General features: G+C 35.5%; 2 protein-coding genes across 2 annotated transcripts; one reads left to right on the top strand and one right to left on the bottom strand.

The window, feature by feature from the left end:
* Positions 1–2,856: 2,856 nt before the first annotated feature.
* On the top strand, positions 2,857–5,271 carry LOC147290777 (uncharacterized). Its single transcript, XM_086236825.1, has one exon. The coding sequence runs from the start codon at positions 3,002–3,004 to the stop codon at positions 4,952–4,954; it is 1,953 nt and encodes a 650-aa protein (XP_086092951.1). The 5' UTR covers positions 2,857–3,001; the 3' UTR covers positions 4,955–5,271.
* Positions 5,272–8,363: 3,092 nt separating this feature from the next.
* LBD19 (LOB domain-containing protein 19) lies at positions 8,364–11,247 on the bottom strand. Its single transcript, XM_086238015.1, has 2 exons — positions 10,945–11,247; positions 8,364–8,774 (listed from the first exon to the last, which is right to left on the bottom strand). Exons 1-2 carry the CDS (start codon positions 11,245–11,247, stop codon positions 8,364–8,366), a joined length of 714 nt encoding a protein of 237 aa, XP_086094141.1.
* Positions 11,248–16,089: the final 4,842 nt, after the last annotated feature.

Here is a 16,089-nt window from a genome sequence, read left to right as displayed (position 1 = left end):
AATTCAAATGACATTTTCACTTCAGAAAACAAAAGCACAAACAAATCAATGAACTAAATTTTGAAAGCAGAGTCTAACGCATTTTCCCGCCGTTTTCTAGTGAACCAAACAAAGCATAACCAAAATAAAAAAGAAAAAGAAAAACGTACCTTATTGCTGTGGAAATTTCCAGTTGAGTGGAGGTTCTGGAAATGGCTGACTAAAAGACAATGAAACCCTTACAAGTGTAAATCGTACGTTTCTGTAACGCTTTTTTTTTTTTTGGCCGGGATTTTGGTAACGCTTAAATTTGACTGTTCGATGAGTGAGAAAGTTTCGCGAGCGAGTCAGCGAGGGAAAGAAAGAGAGCTGATGGAGCGAGCCGTTACATCGGGAAACGTGAAAGTAGGGTGCGATTTTGACACGTCGTCGTTTAATTGGGATCGGATGACGTGGCGAAATCGCAGATGTATAGATGGTGGAGGATGACGTTGGTCTCTATTTTAATCAGTCGGTGTGAGTTTCACGGTGTTGCTGGTCTTCAATAGTGGGGATTGTGTGGGAATGGGATGTGAATTTAAATTTGAATTTCAAATTTTCTAATTACTCTGCTCAATTTATTATTTCTTAATTTTTGCTAAGAATTATTTTGCTCAGTTATTAAAAAATTATTACTTATTCTATGAATTTTTCAAAGAAAATACCAGCTCTTGATTTTGCTGGAAAATATTAAACTTAATAACTTATTAAAATTTCAAGCCCACACTTTTCTTATTATGGCAATTTTAAGAATGCAATTTTTTTTATTCAAGGAGAGAGATTTGAATTTGGGACTTCCAACTAAGAGAAGAAAACATCACTAAACCAATAGCTAGTTAGTAAAACAACATTGAAGTTTTGTCCAAGCTTATATATATTTTATATTCTATAATATTTCATCCACTCTTTAATGGCATAAGCCGCATAACTAGTACGTAGCATCTTGTTTCTTTTCAATAACTTTACAATTGCACTTGCAAATTACAACAAGGAGGGCATGCTCCTTGCCTTTCTCCACTTGCAATTTTGTACCTTTTTGAGAGGTAGTGCAAATAACACTACACTACTTTGAGAAATTATTGTGTACCCTATATCATTAAGTGGTGTAAGTGATTAAAGTATTTCCACTCCCTTATAATAAAATGCAATAAATTTTTTGAAAAGTATAAATAATGTTTCCCTTATTATATCACACACACACACACACATCATATGGAGTTTAACCAGGTTTTTCCATATAAATGAGCTTATTTAGATGCTTTTAAAACTACGAGCGGTCCAGGCATAGTGACATGGGATTACGGGCATGTGTCCTGTCTTCCTCAATTTTTTTTGAAAAATTAAAATAGATATTTAAAGAAAAATATGTACACACCTTTAAATCATTGATTGCTCATCTCATTTGTTGTTTTTCCTCTTTTTGTTTCTCACTTCTAAACTCATAAACCTTTTAGCGTACCTAAATTTTCTCTCGATCTCTCACTCTCAGACTCGTTTCTTTCTCACTCTCAACTTTTCTCTATGCCTTTTTGCAATCTTATCTCACCCATATCCCACAGGTTAGAAACTTTGAGTTCGAGTTCGAGTTGCATATAACTGTTGATTTAATGGTTCTATTTAAATCAGACTCGTCGATGATTATTTATGCATATAATAATTGAATTTATATTTTTATTATGTAAATCGAGGATTTTTTTTCTTAATTGAGCTATATATATGTTGCGAGATTCGTAAGTGGATCATATGATATTTATTTCATTTCCATTTGAATATTTTTGTTTGATATTTGAGTTGCATATATTATTAAGAGGTTGTTTAGGAGTACTTTGTGCATTTTGTAAGAATTACAATTTTTTATTTATTAATACTTAAATACTTCATAGATATTCACCTAAAAGCACATCTTAAGGAGGCGATAAAAGATTTTTTTAACACCAAAAAACACATTAGTGGGTTTCTTCCAAACACCATATAAATCATTTTTAGTTAATTGAAAATAATTTTGGCACAAAACACACACTAAATTAGGGATTTCAGATTATGTTAGTTTGGTCATTTGAGAGCGGTTGATTTTTATTTTGTAGAAAATCAAGGATTTATTTTTATTTTTAATTAGTGGGGTGGAAATTAGGTAAAGAGTGAATTCTTAAAATTATTTCTTCACCATAGATGAGAAGAAAATTATGATTTTAGTTTATGAAAAGGTGCAACTTTTTTGGGGGGAATTGCCATTTTATACTTTAGATAGTTGTTTAGATATAGAGAATTATCTTGGGAGGGTTCTTAATAATTTACTAATTAAATTAGGACTTTAATTCCATAAAAAAGGCATTTTGAAGAATTGTGGTTTGGATATATAAACAAAAATAGTTCTAATTTCTATCCAAAAAATAATACGAAATTTGAAACCGTTCTAAAAAAATGTTTCACAAGAAAATCGAAGCTCAAGTAATCTAAGCTGGAGCAGAAAATGCTCATACATGAGAGGTTGTTGCAAGTTTTGACATTAATGAAAAACATATTGTAATTGTAAAACAGCACATAGAGGCAAAATGTGTGAAATGTGATAGAGATTGTAGAAGGAAGAGAAGAAAGAGTATGAGATGTGGACTTAAGAGTTGGATTGACGAAAGACATGGTAACATGACGGTACTATCCTTAATTTTCAAGAGCATTCAAACAAACAACACCGAAACAGGTTCGAACAACAATAATAAAAAAAACACAGTGAGTCAAGGACAAGACAAACCAACAACGTAATAATATATTAAACTGAAAAGAAAAAAAAAAAAAAAGAGTAAAATAAAGGAAAAAGGAGGGGAGAGAAAGTGAGGGGCATAGAAGGGGATGAGACTTTAGAGAGACAAACCCCTCTGAGCCCCCAAAAAAACAAACTCAAAGCTTAGAGAAACAAGAGAAAGAAGAAAACAGCAGTGCCTAGTACTCTTCTTCTCCTCTCTTCTTCTTCTTCTTCTTCACTTCCATGAATCCCCACAAAACTGAAGAGGATTTCTTCCATCACCACCACCATTTCCATCCCCACCATCACCATCACCACCATCATGATCTGGGCCCACCTCCCCAGATCATCCAATCCCAGCCGTCCATTCCTGTCCCGCAAAATGACGTCGTCGCCGCCGACGACCCCGTCTTCTCCCTCCCGGAAATCGTCCTCTTCCGCTCCTCCTCCTCATCCTCATCCCCCTCCCACTCCTCCTCCGAAAACGACGACGTCCACTCGAACCCTAACAACCCCAACCCGAACCCCAACTCCGATTCGACCCAACAGCAACAGCAACCGCTCTACATCAGCCCGGAGCCCCACATCTCGACCCAGTTCTACACCTTCAACCCGGAGTCCCACGCGCTGATGATCAAGTGCCTAGCGGAGGGCCGGCTCGCAACCCCGCCCGAGATCCGGGCCGCCACGCCCCGACCCGTCCTCAAGTCCTGGCGGGCCGTCTGGAAGGACCGCAACGAGGACACCGCCTACGTCACCGCCTGGAAGCGCATCCAGGACAAGCTCGCCGCCCACGTCGACCAAAACGGTAACGAATTTCTGTGTTTCAAGAACAATACCCAGCAATTCGTTTCGCACATTAATCAGTGGCAAGACATTGTTATGAGTTTTCACAGCGACACCGACTTAAAGCACTTGGGGCTCAAAGAAACCATTGATAGGATTAAGCAGGTTTGGACTGTAGGGGCTAAGTTTTACGGGATTCCCGAGAGTTACATTAGGGTTTGTGTTGCGGCTTGCCCCGTTTGCTCCTCCGCTTCGTCGGGGCTTTCCGGGAGGAACAAACGGCGCCGCTTTGAGTATACGGAGTCCTTTGATGTCCCCGCCAAGGAAGTGCCCCATAGGCTTCAACAGTTGGCTGCTAAGCATAAGGTAGTGCTTTGTATCAGGCAGAAGTATATTAGGTATAAGCCCTTTATGGCTGAGGTTAAGGACTATGCTTGTCATAGGGCGGGTGAGCCGGCCGCTAAGAAGTCCAAGATTTTGAAGAGGGAACCCTATGCTTCCAAGAGGTGCGGGTGTGGCTTTCGGATTAGGGCTATTGTGCCTATCACGAATTATAATGAGAAGGACAAGACTTTTGTGTATCAGGAAGAGGGGGTCGCGGTGTTTAAATTGTATGCTGTGCATTCTGGGCATGAGCCGGGTCCATTGGATGGGAATGCGAGGATTATGCATCGGGTTGTGGGACACAAAGGCGGGTTTCTGATGGATCAAGATACTGTGTATGGTGTAAGTGAGGAGTTGGAGAACGACGGGTTTGGATTTCTGGGGAAGGATGAAGGGGATATGCAGCTCTCGGTTTTGCAGCAGGTGCAGGAATTGAGAGCTGAAGTTGGGTTCTTGGAAGAGAAAATTGGGAAAATCCCACAAGAGCTTTTGGGTTCAGTGTCTCGAGACTTGTTTGAAATTGTGAATAAAGTTAGACAAATAGGGGACGAGAGTCTGAAGCCGATGGGTTTGCTACCGGACAAGCCGCATTCAGATGATATTTTGGTTGGGGAGAATGATTTGGCACATTGGAGCGATCACCATCATGAACGTATGTATGGAGATGGCAAGGACACTGATTTGATCGATGATGATGAAGATAGTTTTGGGCGAACCCTTGGGGATGTTGCCCCTTGGGACCAGATGAGGACAGAGAAGGATCTGATGGGTGAGCCCTGTAAGCCCGAAAAGTGGTTGAAATGCAGCGACTTTGATGATAGTGAGAAGAGCATCCTTGACTGTGAGGATACTAAACTAACCAAGCCCTTAAGACATGATGAGGGTATAGTGGCAGATGTAGGTCTTGCTGGTATACAGGTTGATAGTTTCTACCACGGGAATTCTAAATGGTATGATTCTCCTTGTGGGTTGGACCCAGTTTCAGATTGTGGGGATAGTGCGTTCAGGCATGGGGAGATTGTTTAGTCTCTTGAGGAGCTGGTTAAGCCTAACATAGTTATGAGTGTATATTGTCGCTTTCTCAAGTTGGAAGTGGGTTGTACATTTATGTATACAGAAGATTGGAGCCTCTCACATGCTTTTAGGTTCCTTTACTATGTGTTGTTCTGTAAAGTATAGCCAATTGGGCTTCTCTGCACATACCTATTTAATAACTATTTGTTAACCATGTCCTGGGCATTCAGAATTTTCAGATTGGTTCTTCTTATAATGCATATCGGCTGCCACATCTATATTTTTCTGTTGAAAAATCTCAATGTAATTGTTGTTTTTTTTTTAACTTCTGTTATGGCATTTTTTGTTTTTTTACACAATGCGCTTACCTCGTTTTTCTGCATCTTTATAGTCTGCATTCTGAAAGCTTTACATGCAGCCACTTTAAAGATTTTCACCTGAAGGTTCCACATGTTTAAACACTCTAAACTTTTTACATGTGTCGTTTCTGTGGTTTATTATGGAGGCTGTACAGCTGTGTTCCCCCGGATATGGGTGCTCCTTTGTGCCCATACATCATTGTTTATGATTGATTTTGATTTATTAACATATAATGATAAATCCCTTGGTTTTAATCTTTGTGGAATGGTTTGCATATATTTTAGAACTTGTTTAGTGCTGGAAAGTGGTTCTGGATGGTTATTGATTTTACAAGAGAGGATCATTCACAAGCTGTGCTTTTGTGTGTGTGAGTTCTTGGCAGGTAAATATATACATATGCCTTTTAATAACCCCCCCTTATAGGCATCATATATCTGCATCTGCTAATTGGCCCATGGATGATGGCCTTCAGTTTCTGATGCTCCATTGTAGGAAATGGGAAATTGTGAAATTCACTTACCAGGTTACCTGTTTTCTCTAGCTATGATTGTTGAGATTTATAGTACAGATATCGAGTTCTATCTGCAGCATAAGCATCTATTCTTGCATTCATTTATTTAACTGGTATCTTTATCACCTAGTGAAGCTGTTCCATATCTTTTGTTATATTTTATCATTATGTTGTATTATTTTTCATTTCCTGTGTGTTAATATCTGGGGTAACTTGCTATCCTTTATATGTTTATCACCAGTAACTTTTTATTTGACGAGGGTAACACTTATATGTTTTTTTCTGGGCACGATGAACAGCGGGTGTATCTATGACAATGAATTGCTACTAAAGCTTAAATTCATTTACACTTGGTAAGATTCAAATATAAGATTTACTCCAGTTGCACCTCACCCCTTACCACTTGAGCCAAAACAGGTGAAAATTTTGCCACAATGCAATATTATTGGTTATGCAGTATTTTTCTTATCCTTTTTGGTTATGCAGTCTGTTTTCTTTTTCTTGCTGGACTGTGCCATCGTTGTCCTCTTATGTAAATTTGAATATCTTGTTTTCAGTGAAAAGAGTGAAGTACTATTGATCCTTATGTAATTCTTCAGATGAGAGAGTGCATGGGATGTGCTCTGCAACTGCATACGTTTTGAAAACATGTCTTGTTTGTGTATGGATGTGACTTGTGAGTGTGTTTTGGGTCACCATGTATGCAAACGTGCTAAAAGGTTGCAACATATTTGTGGATGTTTCTAACTGAGCTTTGTAAAATCATTCACAGGCTATATGTAGGGCCTGGCCTGTCAATTTTGAAACTGTTTTTTTCTGGAGTATGATGGATTTGGAGTTTGAAAGTGTTTGACTTAATTATGCTAACATTTTATTTAGTCTTTGATATAGGAATAAGTTGTCAGATGTTTTGAACTGATATCTAGCTTTGACTTCAAAACTGATACCAGGTTGAATTCTAGCTGGACGTAATTAATTTTCGGATTTATTTCATATTTAGTACTTAAACTTTGACCCTTGTCTTAATGTGGTACCTAAACTTTTATTTGTCTCAATTGAGTACCTAAACTTTTATTTTGTATCTAATAGGTACTAAAATGAATTTTTGTTAAAATTGTCAATAAAAATTAGGGGCAATATAGTCAAAGTATATTTTAATTATTTTCTTTATATGTTTAAAATTATTAGAAAAAAAAACACACAACAAACAAAAAAAATTAAAAATTAAAAATAAAATATAAATATAAATTTTTTGAAGTGACTATATTGCCCCTAACTTTTCTTGACAATTTTAATAGAAATTCATTTTGGTACCTATTAGACACAAAATAAAAGTTTAGGTACTCAATTGGGACAAATAAAAGTTTAGGTACCACATTAAGACAATAGTCAAAATTTAGGTACTAAATATGAAAAAAAACCTTAATTTCCTGTTTCTGTGGATTTGGCACTCTGTTTATGTGTGCCTGCTTGCTTTCACTTGGATTGGGTTGGGTTGGATTTGTCTTTTTGTTTATGGGTTCACTTGGATTGGATACTATGTTGCTGTTAAGGCTGAAAGTGTATTGGTTTGGTTGCATTGGATAATTTTGATGGGAAATTATGGAGATTATAATGATTTATGTAAAACTAATTTATATAGGCCCTAGTGTCTCTCAAAACGTTGAACACTTGCTCACTGGGCCGAGGGCAAAAACTTAATTAGTGGGCTTTTAATGGTACAATCCAAGAGCAACTTTAATTCGTGGGCCTACCAAGCCTCTAGCTAAAGCCAGCATTTCATTTGTCAATTGTCAAATTCAAGCCCGTGGAACAATGCCACATGACTTTACAAACTAACAGGCTGCCACCTTTCTGCTTTTTTTCCTTTCTTTTGGTAAATAATTAAGGAATTAAGAAGTTTTCCATCTCTAATACACTTAAATTGTGAGGCAGATTAGTCAGTGAATTAAGATCCGCGTTTTTGTCATGGGTTCCTCCATGAGGATTGTCATGTTTGAATGTACGGTTCTGCTTAAGAATCTAACAACATAAATGTTGAATATCTGATCAAGAGTATAATATGGTCAAATTATTTTGTTAGGTAGTTTGACATATATTATGTTGATAAATTGTAGTTTGTACCACATAAGCAATTAAGAATCCAGCCCATCAATAATTCGGATTACTTTTTCCACAGGGATTAACATTTCACTCTTCAACAATAGAAGAGTGAATTTGCAAAATGATGGATGTTACAATTTTTTAGGCTGGTGATGAATTTGCAAATATAACCCTTTAGCACAAATCCACGTACATTCCAAAAACATGAAGCACAAATCGCGATAAAAATCAATTTCCCAAATCCACGCATGGATTTGTTGCAAGAAAAGTTGTGCAACAAGTAATGTACGTGGGTTGGCATTTTAAAAATGGAACAAAAGAAGTACATATTTCATTTAGCTTGAGAAGCAACAGATATATTGCTTCCAAAAGGCATAAGGTGCAAAGAAAATTGATCATTTGATGCATGATGAGTTGAGTTGACAAGATCGATTGATCGATCATCAGTTAGAAATTTTGATGCTGATGATGAGAAGTGGAAGCAGGGCGGTTCAACCTTACTCCTGGCAAGTACCGGCGGACGAATTCTCGAGCTAATGCATGGAGATCTCCTCCTCCCCCATCAACCAGTTGATCTTGATCCATTAATGGATTGAAAAGGCTGCTTGTCACTGTTTCAGCTGATGATATTGATGAGTACTGCTGTGTTTGAAGAGGGGGATCAAAATGCATCATCAACAAGTTGGATGTAATTGGTACCAAATCTGAGGATGATGATGATGGTGCTACAATATTATTGGACAAGGAATAAAGACTTGTGGGTGGCGGCGGCGCTGGCGGCGCTGGCGGCGCTGGCATGCTCTGCAAGGTAGCAAGGCGGGCCTGAATGTAGGCTAACTCTGCCTGCAAATTTACTACCTGCAAACCATAGAGCAATTAATTCAGTTTTTTTTTTTTAAATGCAATTAATTATTAGTTTAACACCATTATAGTATGAGATAATCCAAAACATTTAACCTTTTAATTTCAAAATGACTTCATTTTGAATATAAGTACAAAATCAATAGTACAAAAACATTTTGAATATAAGTACAAAATCAATACTACAAAAAACAGTATGAATTCTATTTCATATTGCATTTGTGATAAAGTCCTGTAAGTGTAAATTGACAAGATTGTTAAATATTTCAGCATATACTAAGCTAGCCAGGTCAAAATGCAAAGGTTACATATATGCATGTACATAGTTTGTTATATGTCTAAATATATATATATATATATATCATAATCAAATCATGCAGATCATTCAAAGTCTTCTTAGAAAAGAATACCTTTAAAGCACCACTATACATGTGTAGTCAATTCTACCTAACAGAGGCTATTATGGAATTCAACCCAACTCAAAAGCTATTCATGATGTTTATCTTGCCAACGGGTTTTGACGTGTGGAAGTATGATAAGGTACTACCTCTACTGAATTATTTTGTTATTTTTGTATTTATGACTAAAACTATTTTGTTTTAAATTTCTATTAAACTCTAAAATAGGGTCGTTTCGAATATAATTAAACATAAAATCAACACCAAGAAAAATCAACAATTTAATACTTGTACTGCACTCATGCGGGCTGATTGGGATTTTAATACCATCCGTACAAGAAAAATGTTGTCACATAATCAAGCAAAAGATTTTATAACCTAGCTCAAACCATAATATATAGTAACCATAATATACTTGTACTGTAACTGAAATGCATGTAATACAATTCAAGCCATTCATTGTGATTAAGGGAACAAGTTTTAGTATATAGTAAATATATTTATGATCATCAGAATTATCCATATCACATAAGGTGGGACCTTAATTTCTCACCCATGCAAGAGAAACATCAATCAATCGTCTCTACATATAATATTATGGTGATGTATATAAATGCAAAGAGATTAATATATGTTTCCTTTAGCATACCAATGATATATGAGGATATACGGTTAAGAAAGTCAAAACTAGATGTGTTTAAATAATTCTCGAATTACTAAACATGGTTGCTTGGTAGCTCCGGCAAGCAACAAGACCCCTAAAGTCATCCTTCCTCACCCAATACACCAAGGCCGCCATCTCTCTCTCTCTCTCTCTAAAGAGAAATATAAGAATTAAGGTGAAACAAAAATAAAACTCCCAAGTTTTACAAACTTTTTATTGGAAACGAAAGACCATGTTAGACCAAAAGCAAATTAAATCCCTCATATTTTCTCCCTAGAAATGAAAGTTAATTAGCATGGAATTCAAGCAACTTTAATTGAAAATCTAAAAGGAATTATACCCAAAAAGGAAAACAAAACCCCAAAAAAAAAAAAGAAGAGAAGAAAACCCTCAAGAAGCAAACTCTTTAGGAGTAAGAAGCAAACTCTTTATAACAGAAAATGCAAGTGCGCGCAGAGAGAGAGAGAGAGAGAGAGAGAGAGCGGCAAACTTGTGAAACACGCAGTCTCTCTCGATCTTTAGTCCTACAAATCGGAAACCTTGACAAACGTCTTAAGGTTACATCCACGCACAGTGCTACTTGTCAAAGAAATGACAGCTAGCTAGAGAGAAATACACACCAGGCGCATGTTAGCATCACTATACCCTGAACAGTCTAAACTTCAGAATGGTTTGCTCGCAATTGTCATCATTTTCTCTATCTCAGGAAAAGTAGTCATACGAGTCACCCAAAATAAAATAAAAAGTAGTGATGACAAGTCACAACCTCTAAACTTGAGTACTTAACCCACTTAATTAATCATGTTCAAGCACTTAGCTAATTAACCATTAAATTAATTTGATCTTCATTTAAGATAACAGTCTAAATCTGAACTACACATTCAAGTTAAGAATCAACAGAATCATCGATTAAAATTCACGGTCTCAGCAGGCTGTGTCGTAATTTGCTATATCAACATAGTCATATATTGAAGCAGTTTGCCGAGACCGACTGGTAATTAAGAAGTAATTAAAGAGGCGAAAATTAAAGAATTAATGAAAGATGAATTAATTAAGGTGTTGATGAGGTGGGTAGGTAGGGTTGAGGTAGGAGATGATCGATCACCTGCTGTTGGAGAGTGAAAATGTGAGCAACACAGCCATAGACAGGGTCTCTAACCCTAGCAAGGGCCTCGTAGCAAAGCGTGAGCACAGCGTCGAGCCTCTTGTGTGGTGGAATGCGAAGCAGCAGCTTCGAGGCGTTGCTCGCGCCGAACACTTTGTGCACCGCCGCAAAGTGAGCCGTCCCGGCCTCCGAGTCGAAGTAGGGCGCAAATATGCAACCCTTCACGCACTTCCGCCGCAGGAACTTGCACGCGCCGCAAGGCCCGCCACCACCACCTCCTCCTCCGTTACTATTCCCACTCATCTCTCTCGAGCTCTCTGTGAATTATACAGAGGAAGCTTAGATGAGCTGCTGCTTCTTGTTCGATCTTCTTAATTTTCAGGACAGTTTTGTTTGTGGGATCTGATTGAAAGAGAGGGAGAGAGAATAAAGAGGATAGAGAGAGAGAGATATGATGATATGATGAGTATTTAGAGAGTGAGAGAGAGGGGTTTTGGTTTTTTGATAAGGAATTGTGGAAGCTTTAAGCTTTGGTGGTGGCTGGTGGGTCACTACAATGCACTGGTGGTTCCATTTTTATTTCCATCAGTTAAATCTCTCTCTCTCTCTCTCTCTCTCTCTCTCTCTCTCTCTCTCTCTCTCTCTCTCTCTCCCTCCTGCACCCAAGCAATTAAACCAAAGCAAACAACTGTCACGTCATGAATTTGTTTATTAGATTAGAGTAACCAAATCTTCTTCACCGAATATTGCAATCAAATTTAAACTCACTTTTCAAGTTTTCATTGAAACTCATTCATTTATAATAAATAATAAACTCATATATATATATATATAACCTATTATTTGATTTGATGAACAGACAAATTTATTTATATTTAGTAACAGAGAGGCTCGATTGTAAGGATCATACATTTAACACTAAATGTAGAATTCCTCATTGGACTCACTCTCATATAATTTTTCAACAATTCGAACCGTTTATTTTTTAGACTTCTATTCATAGATCGTTTTTGCAAAAAATTAGTCAAATCAGAAATTATTTGTCCATCTAACTTTGATCAAACAAATGGACGGTTTTATCGAAAAAATTTTGTTCGTCTATTTATTTGATCAAAGTTAGATAGGCAAATTATTTATGATTTGACTAATTTTTTTGTAAGAAAAATATATGAATAGAGGTCTAAAAAATAGACAGTTTGAATTGTATAAAATATATGAGAGTGGGCCCCACGAGGTATCTTACAAATAATTTTATTTGTAGAATCCTAAAATGGGAAAAACTATAGGATATAACTAATATACCGCTACGTGGTATAACCAATCTAACGTGTAAGGGTATTATTGAACGATGTGTTTGTATTAGTAGGGTATAGTATTAATAACATTTACCCATATTATAACACATAGACTAGTTATACCACATGTCAATATATCAGTTATACAGCATAATTTCTCCTACAATAGAGCCTCCTTGTATTTAGTAATATGTGAAAGCAAATACTAAATATATAATCAATATCATATTTGCTAAAATGCCAAATCTGGTCACGAGAATAAAAAATTAATACAAGATTAACATATACAGGATAGCATATAACTAAATAATAGTTTCTTCGTTTTCTTAAGGATGAGCGAATCCTACAAATATATATTCCCTATACAATATGATCGATGTCGTTGTTAAAGATCCCATTATTTCAAGCTTTAGCTTGAATTACTTGCAACCCATTGATCATACTTCATCACTAAAATTAAGTAATACAATGAATAAGACAGATATGGTTTTAGATAATTCATAGTGGCGTTCATTCAATGTCTCATATTTATTTTAGTGTGTAAGAGAGAGAAGAAGGGATAGAGGGGTGTGTGTGAGTGGGGTGGAAGGAGGTGCTTCATGAATAAATATGATATATATTTGGTTCAAACCTTTAAAATCACGTCAAGCAGAAAAGAAGTGGAGTAGTTTGCGTTAAGCAAACAAACATGCCTGCAGTTATCAGATACTTGCATATATTGCACATATAACTTTCCTTATATATACTGTATTCAGAGATATGCTGTGCAGTGCAGGCCTCGATCTCTAGCATTTACCTTTTGTATTGTATTATTGTTCTAGCATTGCAGAAAAATATATAAATACATTGTTGGCTTAAACTTTTTAAAATTTTTTGGATTTCATTAATTGTCTAACATGATATTAGAATTTTAATTTTAAAAAGTTCTCAATTTTTGTAGAGTGGGATTACACATATGTTATCTGTAACTATCTGTTTATTCATGTGCAAAATGGAGTTGCAGCGCATGAAAGAGAATATTAACTTGATTTACATTAATTTTTTTATCAATTTTTAAAGGCTTAAGCGAGCATTTTGGATTCAGTTTATATGTATATTTTATAAGTTCAAGTTGTTGAAAGAAAGATCGTACATTAAAAATGTGAAGCCTTTCATAATAGTTTATAAGAATTTGGGCTACTCTTCATGTTGCCAATAGGTTTTGCATAGTAACTTATAAGAAATTGGACTACTCCTTATATTGTCAATTAGTTTTGAGATGGATGCACCATATTAGCTGAGTATCTTGTGATTATGTTTCTCATGTAAGTAAAAAACTGGCCCAAAACACCTTTGGTTACAAAAAAAAAAAATTAAAAATCAGTTCATTCCATTTGTGTAAACGATGTGATAGTGAGATAATTTTTTTTGAGTTGGGAAAATGGGAATCAAATTTGGGTGCATTATAAGTAATTCTACGGTCTTTCTAATTAAACTACCTATCAACTGCACCCATGGTACTACAATAAATTAATTATTAATTTTATGGGGAACCGATTTTTTGATTAATTAAGAACAATGACTCTCGAAATATAAAATGAAGATTTGACAAACCAGACACAATAGCTATAGGTGCACAGTGCACTTTGTAAAGATAAAATTAAAAACGTGACATCATCAATTTGAATATATAAATATACAGTTTTGTTTCAGTTTATTTTATTTATATAAAAGGTCTGGTTTGAGTCAGCTGACTTAATACTATATATTCCTTAAGTATTATATATGTAACTCTCTCTCTCTCTCTCTCTCTCTCTCTCTCTCTCTCTCCATATATATATAGATGTAATAAGAGATAATCCGATCCCACATTTAGAAATTAAGGCCCTAACTAATTAATTATAAATTGAATGTCGATCTAAATTATTCATCATGGTATAAGATTATGCAATTTATGTGTTGAACTTAAATGATTCTACACATGAGAAGGCGTTTTGTTACAAATTTTTGTTAAATAAGATTTAAGTCCTAGGCTCCTAGCCAACATTATTTAAAAATATAAAACAAAAGAAGAAATTGCGTGTAAACATAAGATTTTTTTGTTGAGAAAATGAAAACATAAGATTAGAAATAAATAAACTTTTAAGTTGAAATGAAACATTATCACATCAATTAAATTCAAAGTGGAAGAGTTATTTGGTGTGCCTGATTATCAACATTCCAACTGTAGCTATGAGACACATATGTTGGTGTGCCTGGGGTGGATTTGGGTACTCTAAAATTTCCTTGTTTTTATTTATTTAATTCTAATTGTATAATATAAATCTAAAATTTGTATAAATTATTTATATCATCTTAGATAAAATCGCTTCCTATCTATGTGATTACTTAAAAGATGATCCAAACATAAATACTCTAAATTTTGATTTTAAATGTTTGGGAAGAAAAAATAAAAAGGGATCGATATTAAATTATTAATGCATGATGAAAGCGCGTGGAGTTGTACATATCCCATGGAAGTGATGGAAGTGGTAGACGTGTGGTCAAGCTAGAGACGAAGTAAGATTCATATTTATGGTGAGGTGGACAGGTTTTGTTGTGTGGATTCATTAAAGTGAACCACTCAGTCATTCGTCATTTTAGTCATCGGTCAAGCAGCTACCACACACACACGCACACGCACACGCACACTCACTCACTCACTCACTCACTCACTCACTCACTCACTATCATGGTTTTCATATCATGTGGCACAGAAAACCATGCATGCTTTGCTTTGAGGGTACTTGAGGTTTGATGTAAGCACCATATATCGTATCATGGCACGTGCATATTTTCATTATGCATGGTCCCACTCCCACGTGTCCTCTTCTCACTGGTCCTCACTCCTATTCCTCTCTCTCTCTCTCTCTATGTATGCCAACAGCCTTACCCTGAGTAAGTACCCCCCCCCCCAGCAGAAGTAAAGGCCCCAAGTAGAGGCCCCTATATATCTATAAGTATACTGTACGTGTACGTATAATCGTATATATCTACATATATATATATGTATGTGTGTGTGTGTCCCTTAAAGAGCTAACAAGTACATGATACAATGATACATATCACTGTATCATCATCATCGATCATCATCACTTGCTTCTCGATATATTCCTACTCAAATCTAGGGTGAACTATTGAATTATGACTCTCCTTCATCAAAATATATAATTCTTAAAATTTTGATTATGAACACTCTTTTCTGAGCCTAAATAAATATAAGTATATAATTAACTGTGTACTACAACTTTCATGTTACCAATATAATATAATTTTTATGATCTTTATGTTTGTATCTCTTATTATGTTAATACATGATAAAAGAAAAATATTGTATGCATTAATAATAATATATATATATTTTTTTTCATTACTATGTCTTGATTGCAGGATTTGTATTAGCATTTAAGAATTGCGTTATCTGTCACTCTAGCTAGTTGGTGTCTAATATTTGAGAAAACTTTTAGTGTCCATAACATGTACTATTGCATGTAATTAATCCATCTTTATCACATTAGGCTGTACAGAATTCGTTACAAATATAATGTTCATTGCACCTGTTTAGACTATCATGCACCTTGTGTCACATTAAGTAAGGCTAGGTGAGGTAGAATATTATATATATATAGCTCGGACCTCAACCTTTGATTTTATAGCCTCGTACATCCTCTTATTTGTAAAGATTGTCCCTAGCAAGCTCAAGCTAACTTTGTTATTTTCCTAGCTAATTAGCTACTCTAATCCAATATGAACTCAGTTACAACTTCTTTTTCTGGTCCCTCCATCTGTTGAAGATCGAGGTACAAATTAAGTAGGCTTAATTATTGTTGAT

Source organism: Dryas octopetala, chromosome 3 (genome assembly GCF_963921425.1).
Source record: "Dryas octopetala chromosome 3, drDryOcto1.1, whole genome shotgun sequence".
Classification (NCBI taxonomy): Eukaryota; Viridiplantae; Streptophyta; class Magnoliopsida; order Rosales; family Rosaceae; genus Dryas; species Dryas octopetala.
This window is presented reverse-complemented; position numbering and strand designations above follow the sequence as displayed.